The sequence below is a fragment of the Chrysemys picta genome, chromosome 12 (genome assembly GCF_011386835.1).
Source record: "Chrysemys picta bellii isolate R12L10 chromosome 12, ASM1138683v2, whole genome shotgun sequence".
Lineage (NCBI taxonomy): Eukaryota > Metazoa > Chordata > Testudines > Emydidae > Chrysemys > Chrysemys picta.
Window position 1 is genome coordinate 51,986,426 of NC_088802.1, and position 11,734 is coordinate 51,998,159.

At 41.4% G+C, this 11,734-nt stretch overlaps 1 protein-coding gene across 4 annotated transcripts in view; it reads right to left on the minus strand.

Annotated features, from left to right (window-relative positions):
• The window catches only part of ABCA5 (ATP binding cassette subfamily A member 5), a 55,295-nt gene extending 44,024 nt beyond the window's left edge, over nt 1-11,271 (minus strand). Inside the window, exons 1-6 of one of the 4 annotated variants that reach the window (XM_005282963.5) lie at nt 11,177-11,271; nt 10,473-10,521; nt 6,312-6,430; nt 4,488-4,692; nt 3,279-3,440; nt 1,599-1,696 (exon numbers count right to left, since the gene is read on the minus strand). In XM_005282963.5, the coding sequence (XP_005283020.2) occupies nt 1,599-1,696; nt 3,279-3,440; nt 4,488-4,692; nt 6,312-6,416 (570 nt within the window). In that variant the 5' untranslated portion in view covers nt 6,417-6,430; nt 10,473-10,521; nt 11,177-11,271. Of the gene's footprint in view, nt 1-1,598; nt 1,697-3,278; nt 3,441-4,487; nt 4,693-6,311; nt 6,431-10,472; nt 10,522-10,980; nt 11,145-11,176 lie in introns of those variants that run through there. The other 3 variants (XM_024104629.3, XM_042840977.2, XM_042840978.2) reach the window with 3 other exon arrangements.
• Between the last annotated feature and the right edge of the window lie 463 nt (nt 11,272-11,734).

Sequence of the window (11,734 nt, forward strand, 5' to 3'; positions counted from 1 at the left end):
CCAAATAAATCTGTTAGTCTTTAAGGTGCCACCAGACTCCTTGTTGTTTTTGTAGATACGGACTAACACGGCTACCCCCTGATAATGTACAAACAGTAATGCCATTCGTTTAAATGTGAATACTCATTGGTGCAAAAATATTACAAAAATGCAAGAAAATCGAAGGGGAACACATCTTGAAAGAAATCTTTCCTGAACCCCTTCTTCTAGCCTTCAAACACCCCAACCTTGCCAATCTCATCATCAGAAGCAAGCTCCTCACAGACCAGGAAACACCAACTTGAAGCAGCACCAGACCCTACCATAGCAACAGATGCAAAACCTGTAGCCATATTTCCACTGCTACAGTGATCAATACCTCCACAACACACCTTTCAAGATCCATGGGTCCTACACATGCCTACTTCATCAAATGCCCCAACAACAACTACGCAGGTTAAACCAGACAATCACTGCACTCTTGAATGAACTCTTGCAGAAAAATAATAAAAGACCCATCATCTGTGTGCAAACACTTCTCAGAAAACAATTACGCCATATCTGCCCTCTCAGTCCTCATCCTCAAAGGACACCTGAGCAACACCTTCAAAAGATGAGCCACGAAGCTTAAATTCATAACTCTGCTAGACACCAAAAATCACGGATTCAACAGACACTGATTTTATGTCTCATTACAACAATCTGTAACCCATTACCTCTACACTGTCCTATGACTGCAGAGGTGTTAATTGCTCACTTCATTTTGAATAGTTTCTTACAACAGGTGTTACTCCTTATGCTTAAAGGTCTGTTCAACCTTTAATTTAGCTGTGACACTCTAATTACCTTCTCAGACCTGAAGAAGAGATCTAAAGCTTGTCTCTTTCACCTACAAAAGCTGGTCCAATAAAAGTTATTACCCCACCCACCTTATCTCTCAGAAACATTTTGTTAATCAGCTGTAAACCAATTTTAGTACCCTATACAATGCTTCAGGAGCACAGCTGTACTGATACACCCTGCCTCTGCAGTGGATCTGGTAAAGATACTCTATGCTGACGGGAGAGAGCTCTCCTGTTAGCATAAAGAAAACCATCTCCGCAAGTGGCAGAAGCTATGCGCTGTGCACATAAGTGCTTATATTGGTTTAACTTAGGGCTTGTCTACACTGCAAAGTTGTTGACAAAACTTTTGTCTTTCATGGGTCCTTAAAATAGCCCCCCTGCAAAAGACAAAAGTTTTGCCGACGCAAGTGGCAGTGTGAACGCAGCTTTGTCTGCAGGAGCGCTCTCCTGCCAAAAAAGCTAACGCTGCTCGCGGGGCTGGAAGTATTTTGTCAGCAAAAGTGCCCACAAGGTACCAAAAAAAAAAAAAAAAAGCGTTTACACACGCTGACTTTTAGCGATAAGGCCTTGTCGCTAAAAGCTGCGTGGTGGAGACAAGCCTTTATATTGCTCGGGGGTGGTGGAATATTCACACCACTGAGCGACATAAGTTTTGCCGACATGGGCTGTTGTGTAGACACAGCCTAACAAGACAAAAAAAATCTCATTACAAGAATACCAAAGCAAAGGCTATTCAAGCAATTTTGCCTTTTCATTTTACTTATCTATATTTACCTGTATTATTGCTGCATCAATACAAGCTTGTAGAGCTGCAAATCCCGAGTGCCAGTAGGTAACAGATTCACATCCCTTTGATAAACTAGAACAACTGGCTATGGAAAAATAAAGACATTTTAAATCAAAAACCTGGAGTTATTTGTTTCTTGTTCATGATGTAGAATCATAGAATATCAGGGTTGGAAGGGACCTCAGGAGGTCATCTAGTCCAACCCCCTGCTCAAAGCAGGACCAATCCCCAACTAAATCCCCAAAACCCTTAGTGGCCCCCTCAAGGATTGAACTCACAAGCCGGGGTTTAACAGGCCAATGCTCAAACCATTGAGTTATCCCTCTCTCTTTAGAGAATTTTTTCACTTGAACCGTTTATTAATGGTGGAAATGGGGGGAAAACAACTTCTTTGGAGTTAAAAATGTAACCAACAAAATCTCATTTAAAGCATTATAATTAGGGTGATCAGATGTTCCGTTTTTATAGGGACAGTCCCATTTTTGGGGACTTTTTTCTTATATAGGCGCCTATTACCTCCCACCCCCTGTCCCATTTTTTCACAGTTGTTATCTGGTCACCCTATAATAAAAGACATTTTTCTCTAAAGCAGACATAAAACTAGATAGATATATCATAAAGCCAATGGCAACTTCACAAACCGATGGCTACTATTACAAGGATAATAGGATACAACGAATCACAGGATAATTTTTCAGCCACTTTGTGGAGTGAAGATTGAGAACCACTACTCTATATTATGGACAGAGGCATGCAAAGTTACTGTAATGAAAACCAAACTGTTTTGCAGTTAGGAGAGTCCAAAAAGGATTCCAAAAGAGATTTGCACATGGACTGAAAAAGCCAAGGAAACAAATTGGTGAGAACAAGACCAAACTCTGAATTCTACCGTAACACTTTAATGGAAAATTATTAACTTCACAGGTAATCATTCCTAGAATTAAAATACAACTTTAAGACAAAATCTGTATTTCACACACAACTTTTCACCATTAGAAGATTTTTTTTTTTTAAATTTGGATTGTCTACACTTTACTCTTTGAAGAACATTTTCCCAGTGTTCTTAAAGAAAGGTAAAAGGAAAACAAGGTTATCTGTAAGAACACACCCTCTTGTGGTGGAGGAGTTTGTGAAGATGCTGGGGCTCTCATGTTTTAAGCGGTTTTGTACTTTTCAGAGCTTCTCAAAGCAGGGACCCAGGCTGAAATCCTGGTGCTAAAAAACTCCCACCGCCTTACGTTTTCACCGCTTGTTTTTTACATGCTTGTGAAAAACCATGTAACATTAAGTCACTCTATAAATACCACCAAATTATTACTGATACATAAAGATGATCACCTAACGCAGATATTCATTTGTGCCTTAACTATCCCTGCAACCATTCCCAATACAGGAAGATGACTCCTAGCTTTTTGTGGGAGTTTCCCTACAATAACGCAGTCCAGCACAACTCCTGTGCATCAAAATACCCCAAAGAGTGAAAAACCAGCTCCCCCCTCCCCCATTTCATATTGTACTGATGCTAATGCCACCACTGTTAATGCTCTTTGGCTTTCTCGTGATAACACGTGAGGTAGCAAAGTCTGCACTTAGCATCACATGTGAGACATAATAAAAGTAAGTCAAATTTTCAAGTTCAATGCCTTAAAAGTAGCATGTATATTTACCTCTTGATTCTACATTGATAGAAGACACTGTGACCGCACCAGGAAAGAATCTAAGCTGGTAGGACATGGAATCTTTGAAAACTACACCAACAAACTTTGAGGGGTTAACAGTACTAGCCTCTTGCAATTCTTTTTCACTGAAAAATTCTTCTGTAATTACATCTGCAAAATATTAAAAATTAGAATGATATCAGAATGCTTCTGTGAGAAGAACAATCAAAAGTGGACTACATATTTTAAGCAAAGATTGTGTCATTTCTAAATAGGGCAACTTGTTTTCAGTATTCAGGGCCAAATTTTGGTCCCATTGAAATTTAGGAGAATGTTTCCCATTTACTTCAATGGAGCATGGATTTAAGTCTCAGCACTTGACAAGTCTGGTATGAGTTTTTAAAGGAAAATACATTTTAAAAATGAAAAGTGAAATTTTGCAGGGACTCAAAAACATTTATTGTTGCGATCAGAAGCCATGCATCACTCCCAAATGTGAAATTCATCAGAAAGAACTTGAAACCAGCAGATCAGGATACCCAGAAAAAGAAATGAAAGTTTCAGGTCGTGGTACCTGTGATCCTTTTCCTCTTGGCAGTCATGTACCATCTAAGCTACAAGTTCATACGAGGTTTTGGGGGTAGAATCAGTTTCAGCAACACAGCTGTGCCAGCTCTATAGAGGAGGCACAACTTAACTGTGTTTTTTTAATCAGTTTCAAAACCAGATATTGACATGCTGCTAAATGAAACATTCATTAAAAACAACTTGTTTTGTAATACTCACAGGCTCTAAACCTGAAAGCCCTAGTTAAAATAAACTGATATCTTCCTTAATTTACCATACAACTGCTCTCAGTAAATCTGTTAGTGCGAGGTAGTATCATCAGACTAAAAAGATTCTAAGTCCAATCCTGAAACCCTCACTCAGATGAGTCATCCTGGACTTCAGTGGAATCACTGGTGTGAGGAAAGGGTACTACTATGAATAAGGGCTGCAAGATTGAGCACATGACTGGCATCACACAATGCTCATCAGCTGAAGCAGACAATGATGGCATCACAGCCCCTTCAAGATCTCAGCAGTAGAGGGGAGAAATACTGTCTAATCTACCTGAAGAGGACAAGTTTGATCAGCCATTCAAAGCAATAATATCGTATTTTCCATCTAAACACAAAAAAGAACATGAGATGTGGAAGAATAAAATAAATACAATACCATCTGCAAAGTATTCAAAAGACACTTTCTGCATGATTTTTCTTGTCATGTTTGTCACTGGTGTGTATCCAAGAATGAAGTCCAAGAGCATGGAGCGATCTAAAGTACCAAGATCAGTGTTGGGCACCTCACCAAACTTCCTATTTGGATGCATCATGCTCATTAATATAAGCCAAAATAAAAAAAATAGTGGAAAAAGGACTTCCTGTTGAAACAACAACAACAAAAAACAAGACAACAATTAAAATCTCTCCTTTACTTAAATTATAAACGCTTCAAGAAGTGACTGTGTCCTTTTCAAATTATTTGATTGTAAAGCTTCCTGCACATTTATCGAACTACATAAATAATCATTTCAATCTTGGCTGTTGCTGTAACGCGGCCACAGGATTTTGCTAACAGTGATAACTTGGGAAGCCGTCTTAGGATGCAAGTGCTCCATTCCAACTCCTAAGAAGTTATAAACCAAAGAGCAATCTCTGTGCTCAGTTACGTTGAAATTGGCGAAGTTACATGGATGAAGTGATGGCAAAATTTGGCTTCAGATGTTTTGGTGTCTGGTCTCTTATCTAGAACATGATTTGGCTTTTGGTATAAACTTAACATTTGCATTATCTGAAAATGAAAAAGAACTTGTATATATTTCCAGTCATGGAACAGTTAAGCAAGTCAAGCCAAGCCTTGTCTTGCCAAACAAGTAAGTTAAATGTTCTCTTGTTGACCCTTGTGGATCCCCCTAAAAACCCAGGTGCGTCACACAATAGAGCTGTTAAGCAAAATTTTATAATAGGTAAATGTTAGAAATGACATCATCACAAATACTTCCAATACAATATTTTAATCATTGTATTTATTGATTTATTGTTCTGTGGTGACATTTTGGGCTCGTGTTATGATTACACAATGGTACCTTTCAGTCCTGACTTCCAGAATTATGTGTATTTATATAGTTCATATGCTGAAATGGAGGGTTATAGCTATGAATGCTCTTTCTAGTTCTGCCACTCTCCTGCAACCTGACACTGGGTGAACCACTTAGTCTGCCTGCAAATATTTCCTCATCAGCAAAATGGGTATTATAAGGCTTCATTAATGTTTTATAACATGCTTTGACATTCAAGGATGAATGATGAGATAGCACTCTGAAGTATTATTACGTTATTCTCAACAACACTATATTCTTAATTATCATTTAAACCATTTGTAAACATTTGCTTGAACGGTTCTTACCAGGAACCCCAACAGACAGTTCTATTACCTAATTGCTCTTATCAGTAACAAGACATTCTAAACTTAATCTTGTACTTTATCAGTATTATTTTACTACATGTAATTCTGCCCTAAAATAAGTAATGTTATTTTACCCCAATTGGTCAGTTATACTCTCTAGAAAGTGAATAGAGAAACTGAAATTACCACATTCATACACAGAGACACACAGCAAGACTACTTCTATAAAAAGAACGGTGTGGCACCTTAGAGACTAACAAGATGCATCCGAAGAAGTGGGCTGTAGTCCACGAAAGCTTATGCTCCAATAAATTTGTTAGTCTCTAAGGTGCCACAAGTACTCCTGTTCTTTTTGCAGATACAGACTAACACGGCTGCTACTCTGAAACCTATTTCTATAAAGTATTTCTTGCCAAAGGATCACAAGGATGACTGAAGGAGCTAATATATTTCAGACCTGAGCTCACACTAATCAGTTATTCCTTCAATATTCAGAGACAATTTAACAAAGCTTAGTTTTGTTTGTAAGTCAGCTAATTTTTCAATCATAATCAGACACAGACACAGAGACCAGTAAATGATCACGTAACCTACCTGCACACTACTCTTCTTAGTCCTGCATTTAACAAGGTAGTTCTTGAATAAAAGAGCTTTGGTTTGTCTCCACACCCCTGCCTCCCCTGCAGTTTCTGCGGCCATTTTTCAAGAGTAGCCTGTTTAAAAAAACAAACCAAAAAAAAGCATTTGAAGTGACAACTATTAGTTGTACCTTATCACTTTTTTTTAATGTAAAAAAGAGAAACTATGTGCCAGCTAATTATATTGTTCTATACCACTGAAACTGTTTTCCATTGTGTAAGCCCGATCCCACATTACGTTAAGAAGTTTGCACAGATACACACCCTAGACACATTTTTCAATTACAAGACAGACGTCGCACTGGGCTGCCTTATGGAAGCTTGGCATTCTGATATGTCTTTTTGGGAATACAATCTTCTATTCCAGCAAGTAAGTTTTCATATTAAAGTAATAAATAACCCTCTAGCCTTAATGGAAAAAACCTTTAAGCCCAAGGATAAAATAATGCAATGAGGTGTGTGCCTGTGTTTGCAGACAGTCTGAAGCAATACTTCCAGGTGGTGTCAACTACCCCCATTCATCCCAATAGTGCAGTAACACTGAAACCTAATGATAATATAAAAGGAGCTTTGTTAACTACTTCACTATGATCACAGCATGCAAGGAAGAAGAGAAAAGCATCAAATTATAAAAATTGTACAATCTCATGTGTGAATTTCTGGAAGACTACCAATTCTCATTTCCTTAATTTGACCCCTGGTTAGGCTGGCTCCATGGGGTATAAAAGAGTGCTGTGCACTGTCCTTTGGAGAAACAGATTTGAACACATTCTTCAAACAAACAGCTTCAGAGAGGTATCTGATCTAGTGGACTACACACAAGATTGGAGATCAATCTTGGATTTTTAGTCCCAGTTCTGCCACTGACTTGCTGTCAGGCTTGGGGCAATTCACTTAACCTCTATGTGTCTCCATTTCCTCAGTTGTAAAACAGAACAGTAGTTACCTCCATAACAGAGATGTTATGAGAATTGGTTTATGTTTGCATACCACTTTAAAGACATAAGCCACTCTAGATGATTAGCATTACCACCTTCACTGCCTTTCTCCTTAAGCCAACGGTGGCTGACAGCATAAAGAGATGACACAGTATCCTTAAGAGGAGGGTGAAGCATGTATCATGGTTTAGCACCCTTCTAGCTACTAACTTGTAAACATATGTCTATCCTCCAGGAGGAAAAGGGGAGAGGGATACGACAACGTAAGAATGTGGCAACTCAAAACAAAAGATGGATGAAAAATGTACAATTTCCAGTAAACTTTGCACTCTGTTTCCAAAGGAAAGGGAACAACATTGGGCAAGTACCTTATCTGAAATGAATAGAGCCCACAGCATTGGGATGCTCTGCCACTAAAAGGGTTGTAAACAGTTATAGACATTGCTCAAATTCGGCGCCAGAATGCAAATGTCGATAGAGTTATAATAAAAATAAAATAATTATCTATTGCTATTCTATAGTTAGGACTGGTAAATATTTTTTTTTTGCCATATATTCAAAGTGCATGTAGCAATGTCCATTTACTTTGTCCTTTTAGACACCAGGTAGTTTAAGGTTACAGTACTCACTAAACTATGCTGCTAAACTATGAAAACTTGCTTTTGAGAGTACAGAAATCATCTGTCCAAGAGGACAGGCTCAATTAAGCTGAAGCTGACATGATTTATTTTAGCTTGTGGCACCAAAAACATAAAGTAAAACAACCTATTTGTAGCCAGATGCATATATCAAGTTTGTATGGGGGGTAGGGTGGGGGAACAAGACTACTCCTGGCTTATCTAGGCCCCGATGCTGAATTCAAATCCATCTAGGCTGACTCTTGCATTTGTGCAGTACCCCACTGACTTCAACATGAGGCTGTAATGGTCCATCCACGCAGATTCAGTTGCAGCATTTGGATTATTTTTGCAGGTTCACAGAAAAGCTAATCTCCCGGATGGATTCCATTTAGAATAAACAAATCCACCTTATATTTTAAACTCCACTATTTTTTCCCTTTGTTAACAGAAAAACAAACCAAAAGTTCTTTAAAGGCCAACCTATGTTAATAATTAGATCTGATGGGGAAATGTGCAGATATAATTTCTCTAGAGATTTTCAAGTCAGCTACTTTAAACGGAATGAAAAACAATGTTGTGACAACAGGCATTGCTAGTTGTATTTATTTTCACTGTTGTTTAAATTCTGCTCTTGAATTTCAAACATTACAGAAGCCATCAGATTCTGCAAACACTTTTGCCGCCAAGCAGCTCTGCTGATTTACTCCTTGTGGGTTTGCAGACCTGGGGACTAAATCCGCATGCCCTCTTTTATCAGAGACTTTACTCTCTTTTAAGGTCAATAAAAATGTAGCCTATAAGTTAGGCAGTTCCCATTTAACCAAATAGTCATTTAAGACCAATTATAGTAAAAATACTTCCATGCATTCAGTGTGTAATTAACCAAATTACCCAGTTCTAGTTAAGGGACAAAAATAACTTCAAAAGCATTAAATTAATCCTTAATATGACCTCTTGTAAAGTGTCCCCATGGAGGACTATAAAAGTGCATAAAATAAAACTGCATTTCAGACAGCTGAGAATATACCAGACTTCCTTGCAAACACAGATAAAGGAAGTGGTTTGAAGCAACTCTACCTGGCCCCGGGGGTGTTTCAGTCAAAGCAGTGCCCAGAAAATTACTGTCTTCCTAAGTTATTTTCACATGTGGGATGCGGACGCTTATATCAGTGCAGCACAAGGACAGTACTAAAAAGAGAAGCTGAGGGGACTGAGAGCTTATTTTTCTTCACCAAATAGCCTTTCAACATCAACTGCACTGACTTTACTTGAAAAAACAAACAAACGCTAGACTGCAGAATAGTCATTCACAATTTAGCTTGTTTGTTTGTTTAGGTTGAAAGTGAAGGTAACGTGCCAAACTAGCCTCATTTGGAAGCGTGGTTGAAAAGCAACAACCAAGCCAGCGCTAAATGAAAAATAAAACCCTGGCACAGAAAGATGACACTATATGTAGGGATGAAGAGATAAATAGCTCATTGTCCCTGCTGGTCATCCAGTTGTAGGAAGGCACCAGACATGATGACCATAAAAAAGGGAAATGCCCTCATCCTGTCTGCCACCTTCTCAAACATTGTAAGCTAAGTGCTCGATTTAAGAATTTTACAAAAGGAACTAAATTCTTCCTCAGAACTGCATCTCTCTCTCTCATGAATGCCAGCCGGACCTCAGTGTTGGTGGAACACAATACATTTATCTACAAGATAGAAATGACAATTGAATTGCAGGATAACAGCAGTTGAAAATATAATCCACCAAGTTGCATTAAGAGAATGGTTTACACAATGGCTCTTTCTTTTCTCAGTGGTCTGAGACTTTCCTAGTCCTCTCTGATCTGGCCAAATGCTCTCCCGGCCTAGAGACTTCTAGCAGATTCCTAACCGCAAGTTCTCTCTCCGACACAATCTTTGTTTCTTTGCCTGTGAACTTGTGGAAAATGCCCTATCTTGGTCCTCTCCATTTTTCATTTCCCTCCTTTGATTCCCTTTTTCTCCACACTCTCTCTTCAACATTCATGCAAACCTATCAGAACTAAAATACATGCATAAACTACATTTCATAGTGCTTACTGTACAATTAGGGGAGACTGTAACAACATATATAGTAGCTAATGCTCTGATTAAATGAAAGGTTTCACTTGCTTGCATACAGTTAGGCGTCTCACCCATCTTTTCCTATATCATCCGTCAATACAGGATAGCATGGATGCATTACAATAGATAGTGGACTGGGGTGGGGGGAGTTTCAAGAGTGAATAAATATAAATCAGAAACATCCCTAATGTTCCAATGTCCAGCATATTAGCCTGCTACTTGCTTTGCAGGTCTGGGATTCACTCTTTGGACAATGTTAAACCAACACGTATACAGAAAAGGCAATCAATCTCCTCTCCAATGGATACGTGGCATCCTACCTGCTAGCTCTGTTTTATAAGTGACTAAAGGCCCATAATTTGAATCTAAGCAACTAAAGGCCCATAATTTGAATCTGACAACCCATTCCAGCCTCTGTGCCTCCATTTCCCCATCTGTAAAATGGGGGGTAATGATATTCACTTACCTCATGGGGCGCGTTTGCAGAGCACAGGGACGTCCTCAGACGCAAGGCTCTACAAAAAAGCATCAAAGTATTACACACAACTAGCACAAGCAAATGGAGCCTTGTTGACCATCAGGATAGACAGCAGAGAGGATGGGGTTATTACTACCTCTTTATTTCTAGACATTACAAATACACATAGCTATCCACCGGCCATGCCTACATCAGACAGTAGCTATACACCAATATATCACAGGAGATATGCGAGCCAAACTGATCACGGCATTGCCAATGATATGTAATCTGTATAACACACACACACACACACACACACACACACACGACTTCTTAGGGGCCTTCCACCACACATCCCCCCCCCCCTACACACACACACACACACACACACCTCCCCCCCGCCCCCGACTTCTTAGAGCCCTTCCACCACACATCCCCCCCGCCCCACACAGACACACACACACACGACTTCTTGGGGCCCCCCCACTAGACTCCCCGTGGCGTGTAAACGCACGGGGGCTCCGCCCAAGAACACCTGCCGTGGGTACCGCGGGCCCGCCCGGCCGCGCTCAGCCCGGGGAGATCGCGGCCGGGCTCCGGCCCCCCGGCGCAGGGGGGATGCCGCGGGCTTTGCGCCCAGCCGGGAGAGGGGCAGGTCCCCGTGTGAGCCCGGCGCGGGTCCCTCCTCCGCCCCCCGCGGCTGCACTCACCGCCCCGCCTGCTCGCGAGTGCCCGGCCGCAGCGCGCAGCCACCACCCGGCGCCAGCGGAGGGGCCGGGCCCCGCTTGCCGCTCACCGCCCCCGGGGCGGGGCCGGGCGGCTGTGGCAGGGCCCGAGCTCCCGGCCGCTGCGGCTCTGCCCACACAATCCCCCCCTCCCCCCCCAGGGGCTGGGGGCACCCGGGCCTGACAGCCCCCATCAAGCTACCGTGTCTGCCCCGCCCTGGCTGCCCCTTCAGCCCCCTCCCCCAGGCTGGGGGGGAATCCTGCCCAGACAACTCCCCTACACCCTCAGTAGGCTAGCATGTGGGCAGGACGCCCCCCACCCCTGTAACTTCTCTGCCTCATGCACCCCCACCCCCCAAGCTATTGGGGGATACCCTGCCTAGGTAACCCCCCACCACGCTCCCTCAGGCTAATGCGGGGGGCATTTTGCCCCAACACCTCTCCCCCACCCTAACCCTCTCAATTTAGCCGACTTAGGCGGTTGTCTAGGGCACCAGGATTTGGGGGGTGGGCGGCATTTTGCTGCCCTTGGCAGCAATTCGG